Source organism: Leptonychotes weddellii, chromosome 8 (genome assembly GCF_054177405.1).
Source record: "Leptonychotes weddellii isolate Sample4059 chromosome 8, ASM5417740v2, whole genome shotgun sequence".
NCBI lineage: Eukaryota > Metazoa > Chordata > Mammalia > Carnivora > Phocidae > Leptonychotes > Leptonychotes weddellii.
This window is the reverse complement of record NC_138376.1, coordinates 57,371,156-57,395,799: the sequence shown is the minus strand read 5'-3', so window position 1 is coordinate 57,395,799 and position 24,644 is coordinate 57,371,156. Positions and strand designations below refer to the sequence as shown.

Below are 24,644 nucleotides of genomic sequence, written 5' to 3'. Positions count from 1 at the left end.
TAGTATTTTTTCTACTTAAATTTGTTCTTCTTTACCAAAACATATCTTCCTATCTCTGATTTCCTTTAATTGTGCTTAATTCTACCACAGAGACAGTAATAATATTACAACGGTTGACAAAGTGAACACATAATATACCAGGGTCAACATTAAAATAGGTTAATGACTTCAGTTTCTTAGACACGTTTATCAGCACTGATGTAAGAATTTGCACAGAGGAGAGGGCCTAGAGCATGGGTTTTCAACCTTGGCTGCACATTGGGATACCTGAAGAGCTTTAAAAGAATACCAATACCTGCATCTTAAACCGGAGACCTCCATTTAATTGAACTAGCATATGGCTTCACATCGGGATATTTAGAAGTTAACCAGATGATTCTCATGAGCAATCAGAAATGAAAACCACTGGTGAGAGGGTTTTTTTACATTTAGCATTGTCTCCCATTCACTTTTCTCTCACCATTTTGCTTTAGGAACACGCTGCCCAATTAGATTTAAGGCCATTCATCTAAGCATTCCTTGTCACCGTTGGCACCTTTGGCATACATATACATGTAAGCATGATATGATGGTATTATTTTGGAAACTATTTTCTAAAAGTATCTTTAAAATTTTAGTAGACAGTAACAGTATTCACATACTCTAGGGGATAAAAAGGTAATAACTAAAATATCAACCTGGCAAGAAGTGGAGAGAGGACAAAAAGAAAAGTCTGTAGCTGTATTAACTATAAATAAGAGTTACAGTTTCAGGCTATATGTACCTGATCGATGGTACCCAGAACATCACTGAAGCTGTTTACTTCTGATAAAAGCAGAGATATTATAGATTTTCTCAACAAGCTGCAACTTCCCAGGGTTACCAGACTCTGAGAAACATAATGCTGCACCTGAAACTAAAGATAAAAATGAATAGGTTTCCATTTTCTATCAAGTCAGGTCAAAATATATTTAGTGGGCAATTTCTAAGACTTTATTACTAAATCCATACTGTTAGAGGAGTACAAAAGGTGTCAGCATAATTCTGGATCATTCTTAAGCAGAATTATGAAATAGACAAATTATAACTATATAAGTTTTTAAAATTTTGTACAGGAGTTAATATTTTGAAATGTATGACAAAGTGCTGAAATGGAAGTTTTAGTTGAAGTATCAAAATAAATATATTTAGATTATAGACCATACATAGACTGAATAAAGAAGATAAGACTCTTAAGCCCTTACCCACTAGATATAAGTATAGGTATAGATATAGATATATATAAAAGGTGAAAGAATGTAGTTTGAAGATGTCTTTTGGGATAGATATTGGTGCACTATGAATCCCACTTCCACATTGGAGACAGGTGGGAAGGACTTCTTTGTTCTCTATAAGTCAAAAGAGAGGCACTTTAGAGAGAGGAGAAAAAAATGTAGGACCCTAAATTTTCATCTAGAGGCAGCAAAAAGTACTCACCACTAAATAAATGTAAACAGACAATGGGAGACAATAAACTATATCCCATATAATTATTAGGAAAAAGGCCATTTCATTATTAATCACATTAAGGTGTGTATAACTCAAAGCTGGAACTTCATTAAACATGTCCCTTAATATATTTTGGAGAAAGGAGGCTTCAGAAGTATCCTGAAACAAAGAAATAGCACCTACCTTGTCATGTTCTATAGATTAAAATCGTATTGCGGAGACATTGCTTTTGTATATAAAATGTCTAAATGACAATGCTAAATAATGCCACATGAAAGTAGGAAATGTCACCTGTGTCCTTTAAGATAAAGACTTGACATAGGTATTTCTCAAATTGATATTTTAGTAATATACTTTAAAAGTTAATCAATGACAATAAAATAGTTAACAGATTATAGAGTTCAAAAGAAATTTCTATTATAAATCTGGATATGCATAACTAGTTCTTAATAATAGTTTTCAAAGTCAACTTGTCAGCTCAGTTCTAAAACCACATCAATTTATTACCATAGGAAATCATAGTTATTTATCATTGTTGTTTCTCAATCATGTAACTGGCTAAGACTCACACTCTCTGTAATTCTAATACTCACACCCTCTGTATTTCTCCAGTGCCATTTTTTTGCAGATTGTTTACATTTTTGTTTGTACCTTATCTAAGCTCTAAAAAAATTCCGTTGGGTATTTCACTGATGTTCTTGTTGTTTCCCTCCTTTCTTAATATGTAAGTCTTTATGAGATAAGAAAAAAATTCACAGTGAAACAAAAGGTACTTTAGAGAGTGAGAATAAAATTATGAGGGTGGTCACAGGGTTAGGTTTGTAGACTCTGGAATCTAACACTGCCTGAGTCAAATCTTAGCTCCACTGCTTATTAACTTGTACTAGCAAGTTACTTAACTTTTTAGGTCTGAGCTTCCACATCTGCAAAATAATGATTGTGATGGCACCCACTTCAGTTGCTGTGCATATGAAGTTAGATAGTAAAAATGGTTACCATAGTGCCAGGCACCCAGTAAATGCTCAGTAAGTGTTACATGTTAACATAACGTAGGTTGATAATAGAAAAGCTTAAAGTTTACAGAAGTAATTCATTGAACCCTGAAAAGTTAAATACTAGAAATAAAATCTTTTTCTAGAGTTAATACAATCCTATTAGAGAACAGTGCTCAGAAGAAAAGTTCATCATAAAGACCTTTTCCATAACCTAGATAGGAATTGTTACAGTCTCCTCAATATGACTGAAGTTCATAAGAGAACAAAGACTAAGTATATAACTGTTAAGGTAATTTAAATTTTGTGAACATTTTTATAAAAATGGCTTCTATTCTTCCTTACATTTTAATTGACACTTGCCGTTTTGTAAATACAGTGGAACTTTTGAAAGAGGCTGGCATGGAAGCCAGGGCTTACATAGGAGAGTCTACCGTAGTAAAAACATGGTTGAAAACAACACACATGCCATCTTTTTCTACTCTAGCACATCTTCCTGTATTGCAGGGACTGGAACCTAGGAACAATTTTCCCCAGATTCCTGTGCAGTTTGGATTTTGGATATTATTTGAGTTCTGCTAATCAGAACTGAGACCTTGATTTAGAAGTGCATTATGGAAGAAGAGAAGCAGGGCACACGACATGCATTCTGTTGGTGCAAACTGTGGCAGAGTTCCTTTATCCTGTAGCTGGTTTAGAGGCTCCCTACTTTTGCAAGTTCTTAATCCTGACAGAAGCAGTAGGATGCTACCTTGATGGCCCAGTGGTTTAGGAAGTCATTCCTATAAACTCAGCCTCCTCAAATACTTATACACTCACCCAAACCAAATGTGTTCTGATCTACATCTACATATTCCCCTGGAGGATTCACAGAGCCCAGTGCTGACATTTCAGTCTTGAAATATGCAGAGGTGGAAATTCTTACCACATGCCCAACACATTTGCCTATTTGACCTGTGTGGAAGACAGAAAGCTCTTGGAGAATGGCAGTGAATAAGCACAAACTTCATCAGGGGTGTTTCTAATTCACAATGATACTATTCCAGTTGTAGTTTCTTTCCTGGCTTCTGATATTTGTTAGGTCTTAATCTGGGAATTTTTTTTTTTTATTATCCCAATAAGGATAAAAAGCAGTTTGCATTCACCTAGGAGTCATCATTATACTTTTTCTGTCCTATTTAAGACCATGTGAATTTGCTGGTTCTGTGTCATTATTTAGTTCATAGGACTCGGATCATCAAAACATTCCACAGGACATCATGCTGGTGTACTGTATCAATATCACACTTATATGGCAATGGTTTTAAAGGTCCTGGTAAAGTACATACATTAGAAGAAAGTAAACCCCAGGATTCAGGTACCTGATACACTTGGGACATTTCTGGGTCTGACGCATGTTGGAATACCCCTTCCAAAGTGAAACACAAGTTGCTTTAGTATGTATTTCCTATCACTAATAAAAATATATAATACTTGGTGGGCATTTGTGGATATCTGAGGCAACATATATTCATTTCAGTTTACCCCTTGGATGCACATGTTGAGTAAATCATGTCTATAAACTTTGAGAAGAGCCCAGAGTAGTATAAAGAGCTCTAGCAGGTCTAAGTTGAGGAAGAAGCAACTCTGCCACTTGGACCTTATGACCAATAATATCCAATGTTCTTGGAGCTAATCAGTAACTGTATGAAGCCTGTGGTTGAGCCTAATAAGAAAATCACAAAGGAGAACCCTTGGTTTGGGGAGAAAGTCAAACCCTTGTTTTGACATATACATATATATATGTATACATATACATGTGTATAAATATATATACACATATAAATATATAGTTATATATACATATAAATATTTATATTATATAGTTAGTATTTCTATATGTATATATAGATATAATATATATTTAATAAATATATTTATTTGTGTATATATAACTATATAAATATATTTTATATAACATGTATAATATATATTAAATATACAAATATATAATATAGTCATATATATACACACACATATATATATACACACACACACATATAAACACATAAACACACACACATATATAAAAAACACTATTTGGCCCTATTAGAGATTAAATGACTGTCTCATCATGGGACACCAAGTGATTATATGCCCAAAGCTGCTCATTTGAACAGTATTACCTAAAGTCAGGTATACACAGCAATACTCCGTCATCAAGTAGCTGTAATATATATACATTTGTGATCAAGCAGGAAATAAAAGAAGAAGCACTGCTTGAGCAGTTAGTTCCAACTAGCATACCACTCTTTTTAAGGTTGAATTATAGGAAAATTATGTTCTAAGCCAATAACCAATATATGATGCTCTTTCTCTGATAGCCAGAATGTTTGAATTCAGAAACCAAGGTATGAAAGAGACTGGGAACTCTCAATATTACATCTAATGATTCACTGGTAAAGTATTCTTCACACCCTGTGACACTGGATTCTGGTTTAGATGTCTAAATAAACAAGTAAAAATGGTTCCTACCAAAGGACCCAACAATTATTTCATGAACCGGAAATTGAGATTTCTATATGGACTTCTTTCACCACTCTGCCAGTGCTAAAAGGGGGTTCCTGTGTTGACTGGAGCAATTGATCTCTGATTGAGGAAAACAGGAATTTAAACCACAATGGCAGCAGAGAAGATTGTGTTTGGAAGCCAGGGGTTGCCTGGTATTACTGTCCAACTAGTAATAACTAAATAGAATACTATAGCAAACTCATGAGATAAGACCACCCAAAGGCCAGATCCTTTAGGGATGAAACCGTGGGTTAATACAACTAATTGACCAACGGAGAATGTAACTGGCAGTGGAGGAAGAAAGTCAATACAAATTGGACTTATAACCACTTATAACTGAAGGCCATGAAGGGTTATTTTTTCTGTGTGTGTGTGTGTATATGTGTGTGTATGGGTAGGTTATTTTGGCAGTGGATCACTTTATAATTTAGTTTATGAATTACAACATATCAAACTAGAATTGTGATGGAATTAGCATAGGCATGATTATCACATCATCATATAAAGTAGTATCACATCACATGAAATGATTGAGACTTTGAATCCTTCCTTTTGAGAAGAGCTCTATAGATTTTTGTTTCTACAGAGCATTGGTATATTATGTCTTCAAAGTATACTGTTTTTGCTATTGATATTTTGGGAAGGTTTGAAAAAGGGAAAAATAATGTTGAATAATGAGAGGGGTAGTCTATAGCAGATAGATTAGAGTATCCTTTCAAGTATTCTTCAAGCAAGAAGCTGTACTAAAAAGGCTAAAACTATGTTTCTAAAACTTTCTTTCAGAGAAGGTTCTGGATATAGTTTAAATTTTCCTAATCAGTCAATCTTATGTAAGACATAGAATTATTTGGGGTGAAGGGCAGATTGCAGGGCATCCTTTGTGAATAATGATACAGTTTGTAGCAGATGCAGCAGGATCCTTGAACAGTTATGGTGGAAGAGTCTACCTGATTCAGGAGATGCCTGATGATGACAGAAATGCTATAGTTCTGGGCTGACAGCTTTGGAAAGTTCCATTTCTGTGCTTCCTCAATTATGGCAGAAGCAGCAGCAACCATGATTCTGTAGTATGGGTTGTAAAAAAAGAGATTTTAAAACAGATATTAGAACTATGCCTAATTCTCGTACTGACTGAAAAGATACAAATTATCAGTAGAGAGAGAGAAACTATTGAAAAGAACCAAAAAGGGATTCAAGAGTATATGAAATAAAAAATTCAAGGCAGATGAGCTTAGGAGCAGAATGAAGATAAATACTTGAGTATGTAACTTAACAGAATTTATGCAATCCAAGGAATGAACAGAATCTCAGGGACATATGTGACAATATTAAAAAAATGTCTATCATAAGCATAGTAGGAATCCAGAAGAAGAAATGGGACAGAATAGGCAGAAAATATTTGAAGAAATAATAGCTGAAACCTTCCTGAATTTGGTGAAAGACATAAACGTACACATTCCAGAATCTCACTGAACTCCAAAAAGTAAGTATGAAAAAAAATGCCTAGGCATATCAGAGCCAAACTCCTGAAAATATAAGATAAAGAGAAAAACTTAAGCGTAGCCAGAGAAAAATGACACCTTACATTTAGGAAACATAATTCAAATAACTGTGGATTTCTCATCAGAAATTATGATAGGTAGAAGAGACTGGATTAGTATCTTTACAGTGCTGAAAAAGATATGTCACTCAGCAATTTATATCTAGTAAAAATCATTCAAGAAGAAAGCTAAAATATTTTCAGATAAAAAGTAAAATTAACAAAATGTAACCAGTCAAGCCATAGTATAAGAAATGTTGAAATAATTTTTTTTCATGCTTAATGTAAATGATACTACTGGGAAATTTGAATATTAGGAAGAAATGAAGGGCATCAAAAATAGTAACTATCTGGATAAATTATATTTTCCCTTTAATTTCTTTAAAACACATATGACAGCTTAAAGTAAAAAATACATATAATATTGTCTTGTACATGGATGTGATACATATGACAATGAGAGTATAAGAAATAGAGGCATAAGCCAGTTATCAGTTTATTACCTCTCAGCTGTCAGTTCACCTGTCAAAATATGATCTGCTATAACACACAGCATTCTTTTAAACATCTCTCCTTTACATGAGCAACATATTAGGTTTCTCTGTAGAGGCTGCGGAAGGGGCATTGTAGGAGAAAGAGGTTTTCCTCTGTTTCTGGATGTTGCAGAGTGGGTGAATGGTATGGGCATGAGGACATCTGGCGGAGTTCAGCCCCCACCTGCCCATCCAGAACTTTAGGTCTCTTGAAGACCTTTCAAGCTTAGCCTGGCCTGGCAATAACCCTCCCCTGATCCTCTCTACATAGAAACTGGCAACCTGAAGTCTTCCTGCCTACATTAGCAACTGGACTCCCACAGGGATCAAGGTGGCTCACCTGCAGCCCAAAATGTTCCCACCAAGATGTCACTTTCCTTAAGGCTTTCCTGTGACCTGGAGGGTCAATCTCTCTGCAGCCCTCACTCCCTCTGGACACTCACTCCACATAAACCCTGCTACATTAAAATACAATATACTGACATTTGTGGGATGTAGCTGAAGAAGGACTTGGAGGCAAATTTATAGCTCTTAATACTTATGAAGGATAAGAAGAAAAGTCTAAAATCAAAGTAATTGATCATTTACCATGTCTTCATTCATCTGGAAAGCAAAGGTTAAGCTTCCCTTTGAAAGTCTCAGAGATTGCATGCTCTCCCCTGATCAACCAGCAGTGACTTTTGCAACTTGATCATTTTTAAATAACATCTTTATTGATTATATATCTCTTGCTCCCACATGCTCTATTTATCTAGCTATCTATAGAGAGAGAGATACTTATTATATAGTTAACAGAGTTGTATAATCAACACAATACTACCATCTAATTCTGGAACCCCAAAAAGAAATTCCATTAGTGATAGCTCTCCATTGCCCATTCCCTCAGTCCCTAGAAACCACTAATCTACATTCACTCTCTATGGATTTGCCTATATGGATATTTCATACAATAGAATGATATTACACTATATGTGGTGTTTGTGTCTGACTTCTTTCATTTAGAATAATTATTTCTTCAAAGTTCATATATTTTGTAACATGTATCAGCGCTCCATTCCTTCTAAAGTCTAAATAATAAATTGTATGGATATACAACTTTTGTTTATCCACTCACTAATTGATGGACATTTGAGTTGTTTCCACTTATTGGCTATTAGGAATAATGCTGCTATGTACAAGTTTTTAGGTAGATATAGATTTCTCATTCCTTGGATATATATCTTAGGAGTGGCATTACTCAATAACATTATAACGCTGTGTTTAACTTTTTGAGGAACTGACAGTTTTTTAAAGTGACTGTACCATTTGATATTCCCACTAGCAATGTACAGTGATTGCAATTTTCCCATATTTTCATTTCATCCTCATCAACACTTGCTATTTCTATCTTTTTATTTTAGCCATCCTACTGTAGGGTGTGAAGTGGATTCTCATTGTGGTTTTGATTTGTACTTCCCTAATTACTAATGATTTTGAATATCTTTTCATGAGTTCATTGGCTATTTGGATATCTTCTTTGCAGAAATATCTATTCAAATTCTTTAGTTATTTTTAGCAGGCTTATTTATTTTCTTATTGTTGAGTTATAAGAGTTTTTTAATATAGTCTAGATACAGGTCCCATATCAGATATATAATTTGCAAATATCTTCTTCCATTCTGTGGAATGTCTGTCTGTTTGTTCTCTTGATGGCATCATTAATAGCACAAAAGTTTGTCTATTTTTTTTTCTCTTGGTGTCATACCTAAGAAATAAATGACTAACTCCACACATATTTACTCATCTGTTTCCTTCTCAGAGTTTACAGTTTTATCTCTTTAAGTCTATGATCCATTTTGAGTTAATTTTGATAGATGGTCCATTTGCATGTGGATGTCTGGCTGTTCACCATTTGTTGAAAAAAGGCATTTATTCCATTGAATTGTCTTGGCATCCTTTTTGAAATCAACTGACTATAAATGTAAAGGTTTACTGTTGGAGTCTCAGTTCTATTTTATTAATATATATGCTTATCCTTAGACCAGAATCACAGTGTCTTGATTGCTATAGATTTGTAGTAAGTTTTGAAATCCTCCAACTTTTTTCTCCTTTTTCAAGATTGTTTTGGTTAGTCTGTATTCCTTTCATTTCCATGTGAACTTTAGCATCAGCTTGTTAATTTCTGCAAAAAAAAGGAGGTTGGGATTTTGATAGGGATTATGTTGAATCTCTAGATCAATTTGAGAAATATTATCATCTTAATGATATTAAATCTTAGACTCCATAAACATGGAATATTTTTTCTCTTTATTTTCAACAATGTTTTGTCGTTTTCTGCAAAGACATCTTATACTACTTTTGATAATTATTCCAAAGACTTGTTATTTTGCATGCTATTATAAATTGAATTATCTTAATTTTATTTTAAGATCACTTTTTAACATTCCTGAGTACATATTCTCTTAAACATGTGTAAAACCCTGGATTGGAAAAATTGGAATTATCTACACCTTCCTCCTACAGTAAATAAGATAAATCAATAAACCTAAGAGTCATGGATGAGAAGTAAAAACAGATTATATATGGCAGCCCCTTCAATTCCCTTTTTGCTTAAAAAAATTTACCACTAGCCATTAACGACTGGAAATGAAATTTGTAACAGAAATATCATTATCAAAATGGTATTGCTGTATAGTATTTTCTTGAACATTTGGGATACATTTGGATTCTGTTATCATCTATATGTTCTCTAAGAATTCTATCTCATAACCTATCAGGAGGCTTCCAAAAGTTGATGCACTTTGCCTATCTATCTCTCTGCTGCTAGTATTACTACTATTACTACTACTTACTACTACTATCCTTACAACTATTACTACTACTATCCCTATCTCTGACAGGTAAGATAATCTAGTTATTAAAAGCTCAAACTCTGAAGTCAGACTGCCTCTGTAAAGTACTGCCTATGTGACCACGGGTAAGTTACTATACTTCTCTGTAGCTTAGTTTTCTCACCTATAAAGGAGGATGAGAATAGCTACTATTTCACAAGCCTCAGCCTGTTTCGAAAGATAAATGAATTAACACATGGAAATACTTGTAATGGTGCTTGGTAAAATGAACGTTAGCTATTTTTAACTTTAAGAAAGGAAGATAACCATACAGAATTAGAAAGATGTCTCTCTCCTTTTTTTTACTCACCACATCTGCAGCTTTACAGAGAGCTTATACCTCCCTACCCCACTGCTTCTCTCAAGGAGGAGAGACACAGGTATGACTGAGCTCTGGACTAACTAATGTGCCAGAGGAAAAACAGTGTAGGTAAAGACATGCAGAATCTGCTCCTTTGGCTTTAGTTGCCAGAGAATTTAATCTCTTTGTGACTACAGTGATAAGAGACTCTCAGTGGGAGCCTATCTCCTAAGAATACTGCTCAGTTTAAAAAAGAAAAAAAAAATGAAAATTAGGAAAAACAAGGCATTGACCAAGAATGCTTAGATCAAGCTTTGTGGTTGGCCAAAAATATACACATTTGTCTGACATATGTACAGCCCAATTCTTTAAGGCAAAGTTCCAAGTAGGCCTTTATTATAGTAGGATTTTGCTCTAAAACTATGTATAAACCCACGGGCAAGATTTTGGAAATCTCAAAGGTGCCACTAAGTGGAAATCTACAAACTAGAGCTTGGAAGTTTCCAAAGGGAAGCCCTAGGCTTTATAAACACTGGGAGGAACTCCTATGAAGTATGTTTTGAAAGACAGTGTAATAGCAAACAAGTTCAGCCCACATAAGAACAGCAAGAAGTAACAGGCACCCAGACAAGTGAGTACAACAACAAAAAAAAGGAGTATCTTGAGAAGAGGTTATGTTTGAAGAACCATGATCTATCTGTAGACAGCAGGATCTCAGTTTTGAGTAGATGGTAAGAAATTGGGAAGCCTGACAAATGCAGAAAACAAGCAGAAATAAATAAGACAGGAACTCCGTTTCCATGTCTGCAAGATAGGGAACAAGGCACAAAAAATGTTAATTGGGACTAGAATGTGAGGTCAGAAGTTCCAGAAGCACCACTAATCTACTAGTTTGAAATGAAATTATCCATGGCTCCCTGAATCATTGTTATGAAACAAGTGACAGCCCAGAGCCTGAGGAAGAGTTAAGCACACAGGTATGAGTCAGCTGATTGCTGGGAGAAGAGGTGTAAGTAAGGGCAAAGTTAAACTATGTAATGACACTGAACTATATCAGGATGTATTTATCATGGAGCTTCAAAATAAAGCAAGACTTAAAAAAAAAATCAAAAGGCAAACAAATATTTGCTTAGGTTTACAGCAAAAAGGACATTTTTCATTATTATTTCTCATAATGAAAAAATGGTATAGAGTTAACACATGACAAAAGAAAAACTTACTACCATTTTTCCCATTCAAAGAAATGATCTTTGGTCTGGAGATAATAAAAATGATACATATAAAAGATAAAGCAGAACTAAAGTTTCAAATATAATGAGTATGTGAGAATCTAGCTATTTGAACTGAACTCAAAATTTGAAGAATTTTATCCTAAAGTATAGAAAGTACTTGTAGATGTAATTAATTATATAGTCAGTATAATTACTGAGAAGTCATACAAAAGGCACTTAAAGGAATAGAAGTGGGAAGTGCTATGTGAATTTTTAAAAATATGAAAGTAGATGTCTCAATCCACAGAATAATATATGTGGATTCTGAGACCATTTGAGGACATTGTTATGCAGAAAAATTTTGAGAACTAAGAAGAGCATTCAGAGTCCATTAGGAAAGTGCATCAATTAAGAAATAATGTCAGGCCACACTAACTTTAATTCCTGTCCTCTTATGGTAGGGTTGCTATGTTTTATCAAAAGAAGTCCCAGACATAGAACACATTGATTTCAACAAGGCCTCTGAGCAAGTCCTTAGGATTTCTTTTAAATACAGTAGGGACCACGTAAGTTTCAGGATGGGTGAATAAACTGCATCTAAAGAGTATGGATTGTAATTGCATGGACTCTTCTTTTTTTTTAATTTTTATTTATTTTTTTAATTTAATTTTATTATGTTATGTTAGTCACCATACAATATATCATTAGTTTTTGATGCAGTGATCCACGATTCATTGTTTTTGTATAGCACCCAGTGCTCCATGCCGTATATGCCCTCCTTAATACCCATCACCAGGCTAACCCATCTCCCCACCCCCTCCCCTCTAAAACCCTCAGTTTGTTTCTCGGAGTCCATAGTCTCTCATGGTTCATCTCCCCCTCCGATTTCCACCCCCTTCATTTTTCCCTTCCTTCTCCTAAAGTCCTCCATGCTATTCTTTATGTTCCACAAATAAGTGAAACCATATGATAATTGACTTTCTGTGCTTGGCTTATTTCACTTAACATAATCTCCTCCAGTCCCATCCATGTTGATGTAAAAGTTGGGTATTCATCCTTTCTAATGGCTGAGTAATATTCCATTGTATAGATGGACCACATACATAGGCTCTTCTAATAGCATGCCACAGTACTTGGCCCTATGGTTAGTTTTTAATGAATAATTTAAAAGAAGTCTTTCAAATCAAAATTTAAACTCTGAAATACTGGTAGAGACCACTAGTGCTGTGGTAGCAAAATAAAATTCAAATGAAGTCTCTGAGCTATAATAATTAGTTTCAAATAAGCAAAATGTAATAGCGGTATAGGAAAAGCTATGTCTATTTAAGTTCCTATAACCTGTTAAAAAGCAGAATTATAATTATATATAGATATTTTAACTTTTTTATCTGCTAAGCACTTATTGGGATTGGCGTTAAAGACACTGTCCAGAAGTATCCAAAAGCCCCAAAAGGGACTAGTAGCATCTTAATAAAAGTCCTCATATTTCCTGGAAGATGATCACATGGGCTTGGGTGCGGCACAGGCAGTGATTTCCATTAGATGGTCATTTTCAAAAATTACTTGTTCAATGTGACTCAGAATCTGGAGCCCTACCCAACAAGCTTTGAAACAGCCATCTGCCTTACATACAAAGGGTATTGTGCTTATTTACGACCAATTTCTCAAAGGCAACAAATTAATAGAAAAAAAGGGGCGCCTGGGTGGCTCAGTTGGTTAAGCGACTGCCTTCGGCTCAGGTCATGATCCTGGAGTCCCGGGATCGAGTCCCATATCGGGCTCCTTGCTTAGCGGGGGGTCTGCTTCTCCCTCTGATCCTCCCCCCTCTCATGTGCTCTCTCTCTCTCATTCTCTCTCTCTCAAATAAATAAAATCTTTAAAAAAAAATTAATAGAAAAAAATTTCATTTCCTTAACATTAGGGATTGTGAGACATTTGAGTGGAAGTCAAAAGTAAATAATAAAAATGTGGCATTTTATGTGCTCAAAAGGATGTGAGGGGCTGTAGAAACCATATGCCTTGGGTGCCTGGGTGTCTCAGATGGTTAAGCGTCTGCCTTCGGCTCAGGTCATGATCCCAGGGTCCTGGGATCGAGTCCCACATCGGGCTCCCGGCTCAGCGGGGAGCCTGCTTCTCCCTCTGACCCTCTCCCCTCTCATGCTGTTTCTCTTTCGCTCGCTCTCTAAAAAATAAAATCTTTAAAAAAAAAAAAAAAGAAACCATATGCCTTCTCATTTAATCAAAACTGTTTGTACTGTTGAGTCACTGACATTTGTTTAAAGATGTACATGCTTCTCTAATATTAGATAAATCAAATCACACTTCACAACAGGATAACAGAAAAGTGGTGAGTGCTCACAAGTTCACAAATGAATTCTGTGAAATAAATGTTACGAAAACAATTTCAGGAGTGCCTGGGTGGCTCAGCCGGTTCAGCATCTGCCTTCAGCTCAGGTTATGATCTCAGGGTCCTGGAATGGAGCCCCACAATCAGGCTCCCTGCTTAGCAGGGAGCCTGCTTCTCCCTCTGCCTCTGCCTGTCCCCCCGCTTTTGTGCTCTCTCTCTCTCTGAAATAAATAAATAAAATCTTTAAAAAAAAACAATTTCAGATCAAAGGTATATAATCATCACTGAACAAGTGACAGAGATTGGTTATGTGGAAGGACTGCCTATGGATATGCACTAGAAGACTGAACCATTCCTTCTATTTCTATTCTATCTGTTCATATAACTACTAATGAATGAAACCCAAGTAAAACCAACTAAAAACTACTGGAATAATCAGAATTATGCTAGTTTCTTCTGCCTAAAGATTTAGACAAAAGAGTTGGGACACTCCATCTGGTATCCCAACAACACTGATAATGACATCTCCCATTTTTAAAATTGAAGCAAGTGACACTCAGAAATGTTAAGTTCACATGGTGAGGGCCAGAGTCTAGGGTTAGATTCAGATTTTTTTTTTTTTTTTAACTTGAATGCCTATTATCTCTGCTGCCAGTGAGCAAAACTTACGGGAAAATGGGGCATCAGAGTAGCAGGAAACAGGATCAGTATAAATACACTATGATTTTTAAGCTTTTATTTTGCATTGTGTACAATGCTCATTGTTTATATACTGTATCATTTAATCCATAAAATCATCTTATGAGGAGGTGTAATCTCAAATAATAGGGACCCAGGTTTAGAGAAAGTAAGTAACTTGTTCAAAGTTAGATCAAATATACGTAAGAAGCAGAATCCCCTTGTGCTGTTATCATTGCATACCCAAAGCCACCATATCCCAATCGCTCATGAAGGCATAAAAATTTTGAAAGTCCTCAGGAACATTTATGGAAAATTTCCAACCACTTGCCAGATTCTGGTAACAATGTTTATCAATTATCACAGTGAATTAAGGAAACACAATTGCTAGACTGTGTGTCATCAATTTCTGTTAACAGACCAGCACTGGAAGCAAGCTTAACAGTAGGGGAAAAGAGACTCTGATATACAGAGACAGATAGTATCAGCCCTAAACCTGGGTAGACGATGCACTAATTAGTGTGCCCTACTTATTAAAGCATCTAAAATTATATTTCACCCCCTTTATTTTCCTATTTTTCTATAATTAATATGCATTAATTGTTTAAGAAAACCAAAGTACTTAGGACAAGGGAAAAACATTTTAGGGGATGTTACTTGTGGGAAGTTGGGGAAATAGGTATGAAAACATTTTTCCCATAAATGTTATAATTGTACCAAAAAACTTGAAATAGCCAAAATATTCAGCAATGTCAGCCATAGCTATTAATATAAATCTGGCTTATCAGAATGTGAATGATCACAGTAGGCAAGCAAGTAGCAGGCAGTAATGTCCAGAAAATTGACCTCTGGAACTAACCAAGGCTTTAAACAAAGTGGCATGAGTGAGGGGCCCTGCCACTCCCCTAGCTCTCCAGGATCAGAGCAGCGCCAATCTGTGCTGTAGACAGAACCTGCTGTACAAAGATCTTAAAACTTCAGTAAGAGTGAAGGTTAACGACCCAGACTCAATTGAAAGTAAATCATAAAAAACAATTTTCAAAAGCTCTCACTCATATGAAGAAGTATACACTATAAAATAAGTATGTTACATAGTTTAGAGTAAAAGTTATTGCTGTAATTAATTACATAAAATGATGTTTTAAAAATAACTAGATGTAGGGGCGCCTGCCTGGGTGGCTTAGTCGGTTAAGCTGCTGCCTTCGGCTCGGGTCATGATCCTGGGGTCTTGGGATCGAGCCCCGGGGTCTGGCTCCCTGCTCGGCGGAGAGCCTGCTTCTCCCTCTCCCTCTGCCTGCCACTCTGCCTGCTTGTGTTCTCACTCTATCTCTCTGTCAAATAAATAAATAAAATCTTAAAAAAAAAAACTAGATGTATTAAGTTTCTTATGAGGTAGGCAATTATTCATGAAAAACCATGATTCTAAATAGGATGCAACAAAATTAAAGCTGTAAGAGCCAAACGTAAATGGTTATACATTCATTCATTCTTTATAGCAAATATTGACTGTGTAGTCCATGTGCCAGTGACTGAGCTAGTCCCCATTATCACTTAGATTCAATGAAGAATAAAATAAGATTACTTTTGCTTCAGTAGTTACTTCTGCTTATGGTTGGCAAGATACTTTAAAAAGCTATCAAAATGCAATCCAGCTTGATTCTGATGTGAAAGAATACTTTCCAAAAAGTTAAAAACATGATTCTCATACAAATTTAGAGTGAATGCATGTCAATGGTGTATTTACATTATTAATGATGGTAAAGAACATTTGGGAATTGAGTATTGGATTTAAAGAAAAAATACTGGAATAATACTGTTAGGTTAGATACAAACTGATTAATATCCTACAAGATAAACCCCTAACATAACATGTGTGTGTGTGTGTACAGAATTTTTGTGTATAGAAATCATTTACGTATATACCAGATAGGAATTACGGCTTAATATGGAACTTCACAAAATCAGGGCTATGACAAAATACATCCCAGACATTTAAATAATCCTTGGGTTAGCCTGTTAGATAATGCCCTAGAGTGTCAGGATAAGCAACTAACATTTTGCCTTATTTATAGGATCTTGATAATGTATCTTAATACTAGATAAAGTAACATATATTAATGCATTGAATTCTTCAAAAAGAAAAGGATATCCTCAGAGGCCAAAAGAAAAAGGGGAGTAAAAATAAGATAAAACCAGACAATTAACTTTCAGAAATGGATACGCCAAGGTCACCTTGTCGGCAAATAATATTAGCTGCACAGAACTCTCAGCCAAGGCCTGGACTCTTCCAAAGTGGGAAATAGTCTGATATTCCTTAGGTTAATCTTACAGAGCTAAAGTACTAATGAAAGACGGGCTGATAAACATCTATGTGCCAGCAAAAGAAACCTCCAAATTAGTATTAATACCAATAGTAAGACGAGCAATAATCACCTCTAAGACCTGGCAAAGCCAGCCAGGTCTCCGCTGGGTCTGCAGTTCAAATTTACACTACGAAGTACTCCAGGACGCCGCACTGAGAAAGTAAGCTAATTTTGTATCTGCAACTGGAAGATGCAAATACAAAACCACTTTTTTTCAGCTTTATTGAGATATAATTGGCATATGACATTAAGATGAACAATGTGATGATTTGATAACTTGTATGTTGTAAAATGATTACCACAACACAACAAGGTTAGTTAACACATCATTGCTTCATATAATTTCTTTTTTTGTGGTGAGAACATTTATGATCTACTCTCTCAGTATCTTTTAAGTATATAATACAGCATGATTAACTGTAATCACTAAGCTGTTTATTAGAACCCCAGAATTTATTCATCTTATAAGTGAAAGTTTGTACCCTTTGACCAGTATCTCCCCATTTCCTACGCCCCACAGCCCTTGGTAAAACACCATTCTACTATGAGTTCAGCTTTTTTAGACTCCACAAAGAAATAATATCAACAGTATTTGTCTTTCTCTGACTTATTTCACTTTATATAACACTCTTAAAGTCCAAACTTTCTCTCTCCTTCTTTCTCATGTTTGAATAATATTCCACTCTATGTATACACACCGCATCGTCTTTATCCATCCACCTACAGATAGACACTTAGGATTGTTTCCATATCTTGGCTACTGTGAGTATACAGCAATGAACATGGGAGTGCAGCTACCTCTACAAGATTCTGATTTCCTTTGAATAGATACCTAGAAGTGGAATTGCTGAATCTTACTATAGTTCCATTTTTTAATTTTCTGAGGAACCTCCACACATTTCCCATTGTGGCTGCACCAGTTTACATTCCCAGTGCATAAGAGTTTCTTTTTCTCCACATCTTCACCAACACTTGTTATCTCTTGTCTTTTTGATGACAGCTATTCTGACAGGTGTGAGGTGGTATCTCGTTGTGGTTTTGATTTGCATTTCTGTGATTAGTGATGTTCAGCATTTTTCATGTACTTGTTAGCCATTTGTGTATCTTCTTTGGAGTTCCTTTGCCCATTTTTTAATTGGACTGTATTTTTGATAGAGCTGTATGAGTTCTTTATCTTTTCCCATTCCGTAGGCTGCCTTTCCATTTTGTTGATAGTTTCTTTTGCTGTGCAGCTTCTTTGTGTGGTGAAGTCCCATTTGTTGAATTTTGCTTTTGTTGCTTGTGCTTTTGTTTTTGTTTGTATGCTTTGCTGGTGCTCAGTCCCAGTCCCATCTCTACCTTTCTTTTTTTCATCAAAGTGTAGCTGATATGCAGTTATTATATTAGTTTTAATTATCATATTAGTTGTATTATACTATTAGTTTATATTATATAACTATACTATATATAATCACTTATAGAACATAGTGATTTAATATTTATATATATTGTGAAATGACCACCATAAGTCTAGTTACCATTTATCACCACACAAGTTTTCATAATATTATTGACTATTTTCACTATACTGTACATTACATCCCTGTAACTTATTTATTTTATAAATGAAGATTACACCTCTTAATCACTTTCACCTATTTTATCCAGCCGCCAACCCTTATCCCTTCTGACAACTATCAGTTTGTTCTCTGTATCCATGAATCTTTTTGTTTTGCTTTGTTTGTTCATTAGATTTGTTCATTTGATTTGCTTTTTAGAATCCATATTTAAGTAAAATCATATAGTATCTGTATTTCTGTCTGACTTATTTCACATAGCATAATGCCCTCTACATCTATCCATGTAGTTGCAAAATGGCAAGATTTCATTCTTTTATGGCTAATATTCCATTATACACGTAGGTTGTTCTGTATCTTGGCTATTGTAAATAATGCTGTGATGAACATAGGGGTGCATATATCTTTTCAAATTAGTGTTTTCATCTTCTTCAGATGAATACTCACAAATGGTACTGTTGAACAATACAGTAGTTTTATTTTTAATTTTTTAGGAACCTCCACATACTGTTTTCCATACTGGCTGCACCAACTTAACATTCCCACCAACAGTGCATAAAGGCTGCCTTTTCTCCACATGCTTGCCAACATTTGTTATATCTTGTCTTTTTGATGATAGCCATTCTGATAGGTGTAGTGATATCTCACTGTGGTTTTGATTTGAGTTTCCCTAATGATTAGTGATCTGATCATCTTTCCATGTGCCTGTTGACCATCTGTATTTGGAAAAATGTCTATTCAGGTCCTCTACCAATTTTATAGCACATTTTTTTTGATACTCAGTTGTAGGAGTTCTTTGTATACTTTGCATATCAACCCCTTACTGAATGTATCATTTGCAAATATCTTCTCCTATTCATTAGGTTACCTTTTTGTTTTGTTTTCTTGATAGTTTCCTTTGATGTGCAAAAGCTTTTTAGTTTGATGTAGTCCCATTTTAAAATTTTTGCTTTTGTTGTCCTTGCCTGAAGAGACAGATCCAAAACAGTATTGCTAAGATTGATGTCAAAAAACTTACTGCCTGTGTTTTCTTCTAGGAGTTTTATGGTTTTAGGTCTTATATTTAAGCCCTTAAGACAATTTGAGTTTATTTTTGTTTGGGGTGTAAGAAAGTGATCCAGATCCTTCTTTTGCATATAGCTGTCCAGTTTTCCCAGCACCATTAATTGAAGAGACTGCATTTTCTCCAATGTATATTCTTGCCTTCTTTGTCATAGATTTACTGACTATATAAGCATGGGTGTATTTCTGGGCTCTCCCTTCTGCTCCATTGTTCTATGTGTTGGTTTTTGTACAAGTATCATCCTGTATTGAATATTATGGTTTTGTGGTACCGTATGAAATTTGGGAGTGTGATACCTTCAGCTTTATTCTTTCTCAAGATTGCTTTGGCTATTCAGGGTCTTTTATGGTTCCACACATATTTTAAGATTATTTCTTCTATCTGTAAAAAATGTCACTGGTATTTTGATAGGGATTTCCGAGGCTCTTCAGATTGCTTTCAGTAGTATGGATATTTTAACAATATTAATTCTTCTGATCCATGAGCACAGTATATCTTTCCATTTATTTGTGTGTCTTCAGTTCCCTTCAATAATATCATAGTTTTCAGAATACAGGTCTTTCACCTCCTTAGTTTAAATATTCCTCGGTATTTAATTCTTTTTGGTGAATTTGTAAACAGGGTTATATTCTTAATTTCTCTTTCTGGCTGTTTGTTATTAGTGTACAGAAACAAAACAGGTTTCTGTATATTAATGTTTTATCCTGCAACTGTACTGAATTCATTTATTAGTTCTAATATGTTTTGATGAAGTCTTTAGGGTTTTCTATGAATAGGAACGTGTCATCAGCAAAGACTGACAGTTTTAGTTCTTCCTTTCCAATTTCAATGTTTTATATTACTTTTTCTCGCCTACTTTGCTGTGACTACAAATGCCAACGCTATGTTGAATAAAAATGGAGAGAATGGGCATCCTTGTCTTGTTCCTGATGTTAGAAAAAAAAAAATTCTTCCATTTTTCACTGTTAAGTATGATGTTAGCTGTGGAATTGTCAAGATATGCCCTTTATTATAATGAGGTATGTTCTGCTATTTTTATCATAATTGGATGTTAAATTTTGTCAGTTTTTCTGCATCTACTGAAATGATATGATTTTAAACCTTTGTTTTGTTAATGTGCTGTATCACTTTGAAGGATTTGCAAATGTTAAGCTATCCTTGCATCTCTGAAATAAATTTCATAATATCATGGAGTATTATCCTTTCAATGTATTGTTAAATGCAGTTTGCTAATATTTTGTTGAAGAGTTTTGCATCTATGTTCATCAGGGATATTAGCCTGTAATTTTCTTTTTTTTTTTTTTTGTAGTGTCCTTGTCTGGTTTTGGTATGAAGGCGATGCTGGCCTCATAAAGGAGTGTAAAAGTGTTCCATCCTCCTCAACTTTTTAAAATAATTTGAGAAAAATAGGTATTAATTATTCTTTAAACGTTTGGTAGAGTTCACCTGTGAAGCCATCTTGTCCTGGACTTCTTTTCATGGGATTTTTTTGAGTACTGATTCAGTATCTTTTTTTTTTCTTGAAGTATAGTTGATATACTTATATGACTTAGTATAACTAATATTAGTTATATTAGTTTCAGGTACAACATTGTGATTTGACAGTTCTATACATTAACCTATGCTCACCATGATAAGTGTAGTTGCTATCACCACACAATTTTATTACACTATTGTCAAAAAATCAATATTATCGTCTATAATCTCCATGCTGTACTAGTGATTTATTTATTTTATAACTGGAATTTTGTACTCTTAATCCCCTTCATTTATTTTTCCCATCTCCCCCCTGCCAAATCCCTCCATTCTGGCAACAAGCAATTGTTCTCTGTATTTATAATTCTTTCTTGTTTTTGTTGGTTTGTTTGCTTATTCTTTTGTTTTAGACTCCACATATAAGTAAAGTCATATGGTATTTGTCTTTGTCTTATTTCACTTAGCATAATATCCTCTAAGTCCATCCATTTTGTCACAAATAGAAAGATCTCATTCTTTTTTATGGCTCAGTTATAAATATTGTGTATATATACCACATCTTGTTTATCCATTCATTTATCAATGGGCCTTTAGTTTGCTTCCATATGTTCGCTATTGTAACTAGTGCTGCAGTAAACACAGGTGTGCACATGTTTTTTTTCTAATTTTTAATTTAAATTGCAGTTAGTTAACATACAGTGTAATATTAGTTTCTGGTATACAATATAATCAGTCAACACTTCCATACAACACCCAGTGCTCATCACAACAAATGCACTCCTTAATCCCCATCCCCTTTTAATCCATCCCCCCTCCCCTCCCCCACCCCGTAACCATCAGTTTGTTCTCTATAGTTAAGAGCATAGGGGGTAAAAAAAAAGAGAGATACCACATGTTCTTTATCCATTCATCAGTAGATGGATACTTGGGCTGTTTCCATAATTTGGCTATGTAGAAAATGCTGCTATAAACACTGGGGTGCATGTATCCCTTTGAAATAGTATTTTTATATTAACTGGGGAAATATCGAGTAGTACAATTGCTAGGTTGTAGGGTAGTTTTAATTTTACCTTTTTGAGGAACCTCCATACTGTCTTCCACAGTGGCTGTATCAGTTTGCATTCACACCAACAGTGCACAAGGGTTCCCCTTTCTCCACATCCTCACCAGCACCTTTTGTTTCTTGTGTTGTTGTTTTTAGCCATTCTGACAGGTGTGAGGCAATATCTCATTATAGTTTTCATTTGTATTTCCCTGATGATCATTGATGTTGAGCATCTTTTCATGTGTCTGGTGGCCATCTGTATGTCTTCTTTGGAAAAATGTCTATTCATGTATTCTGCCCATTTTTTAACTGGATTATTTGTTTTTTGGGTGTTGAGTTTTATAAGTTCTTTATATATTTTTGGATACTAACCCTTTATCAGATATGTCATTTACAAATATCTTCTCCCATTCTGGAGGTTGCCTTTTAGTTTTGTGGATTGTTTCCTTTGTTCTGCAGAAGCTTTTTATTTTGATGGAGTCCTAACAGTTTATTTTTGCTGGTATTTCTCTTGCCTTGGGAGACATACCTACAAAGAAGTTGCTACGGTCGATGCCAAAGAGGTTACTACCTGTATTTGCCTCTAGGATTTTGAGGGTTTCCTGTCTCACTTTCAGCTCTTTAATCCACTTTGAATTTATTTTTGTGTATAGTGTAAAAAAGTGGTCCAGTTTCATTCCTTTGCATATGCTGTCAAGTTTTCCCAACACCATCTGTTGAAGAGACTGTCTTTTTCCCATTGGATATTCTTTCCTACTTTGTTGAAGATTAATTGATCATACAGTTGTGGGTTCGTTTCTGGGTTTTCTATTCTGTTCCATTGATCTATAAATCTATTTTTGCGCCAGTACCATCTGGTTTTGATTACTACAGCTTTGTAATATAACTTGAAGTCCGGAATTATGCCTCCAGCTTTGCTTTGCTTTTTCAAAGCTGCTTTGGCTATTGGGGGTCTTTCATGGTTCCATACAAATTTTGGGATTGTTTGTTCTAGCTCTGTGAAAAATACGGATGGTATTTTGATAGGGACTGCATTAAATGTATAGACTGCTTTGGGGAGATAGACATTTTAACAATATTTGTTCTTCTAATCCATGAGCACGGAATCTTCTTCCATCTCTTTGTGTCATCTTCAATTTCTTTTATCAGTATTTTATAGTTTTCGGAGTACAGGTCTTTTACCTCTTTGGTTAAGTTTAATCCTTGGTATCTTATTGTTTTTGGTGCACTTGTAAATAGGACTGATTCCTTAATTTCTCTTTCTGCTGCTTCATTATTGGTAAATAGAAATGCAACAGATTTCTGTAGGCTGATTTTGTATCCTGTAACTTTACTGCATTTGTTTATCAGTTCTAGCAGGTTTTTTTTTTGGTGGAGTAGTTAAGGTTTTCTATACAGAGTATCATGTCAGCTGCAAATAGTGAAAGTTTGACTTCTTCCTTGCTGATTTGGATGCCTGATTGCTATGGCTAGGACTTCCAGTACTATGTTAACAGTGGTGAGAGTGGACATCCCTATCTTGTTCCTAACCATAGAGGAAAGGCTCTGAGTTTTTCCCCACTGAGGATGATAATACCTGTGGGGTTTTGTATGTGGCCTTTATGATGTTGAGGTACGTTCTCTCTAAACCTACTTTGTTGAGGGTTTTTATCATGAATGGATGTTGTACTTTGTCAAATGATTTTTCTGCATCTATTGACATGATCATATGTTTTTATCCTTTCTTTTATTAATGTGGTTTAACACATTTGTGAACATTTTTAATGATTATTTATTTGAGAGTAAGAGAGAGTACACGAGCAGTGGGGAGGGGCAGAGGGAGAAGGAGAAGCAGACCCCCCCTCACTGAGCAGGGAGCCCACAGTGGAATTTCATCCCAGGACCCTGGCATGCTTAACAGACTGAGCCATCCAGGTGCCCAATTTGTGAATCCTAAACCACCCTTGCAACTCAGGAATAAATACCACTTGACCATGGTGAAAGATTTTTTTTTAATGTATTGTTTGGTTTGGTTTGCTAGTATCTTATTGAAAATGTTTGCATCCATGTTCATCAGGGATATTGGCCTGTAGTTCTCTTTTTTAGTGGAGTCTTTATCTGGTTTTGTTATCATGGTAATGCTGGCCTCATAGAGTGAATCTGGAAGTTTTCTTTCCTCTTTTATTTTTTGGAGTAGTTTCAGAATAGGTATCAAGTCTTCTGTAAATGTTTGGTAGAATTTGCCTCTGAAGCTATCTGGCCCTGTGCTTTGTTTGTTAGGAGTTGTTTTTTTTGGTGGGGGGGAGTTTTTTGATTACTGATTCAGTTTCTTTGCTAGTTATTGGTCTGTTCAAGTTTTCTATTATTTCCTGTTTCAGTTTTGGTAGTTTATATGTTTGTACGAATTTAACCATTTCGTCAAGGTTGTCAGATTTGTTGGCATATAGTTTTTTATAATATTATCTTATAATTTTTTGTATTTCTATGGTGCTCATTGTTATTTCTCCTCTCTCATTTGTAATTTTATTTATTTTGGTCCTTTTTCTTTTTGAAAGTCTGGCTAGAGGTTTATCAATTTTATTAATTTTTACAAAGAACCAGCTCCTGGTTTCATTGATCTAATGTTTTATTTAGTTTCTATATTATTTATTTCTCTTCTAATCTTGATTATTT

General features: G+C 35.0%; 1 protein-coding gene across 1 annotated transcript in view; it reads right to left on the bottom strand.

Annotated features, from left to right (window-relative positions):
- Positions 1-24,644, bottom strand: part of MEI4 (meiotic double-stranded break formation protein 4) — a 200,173-nt gene that overhangs the window by 79,558 nt on the left and 95,971 nt on the right. Inside the window, exon 5 of the mRNA XM_081827507.1 lies at positions 764-895. Coding sequence (XP_081683633.1) covers positions 764-895 — 132 coding nt within the window. The remainder of the gene's footprint in view (positions 1-763; positions 896-24,644) is intronic.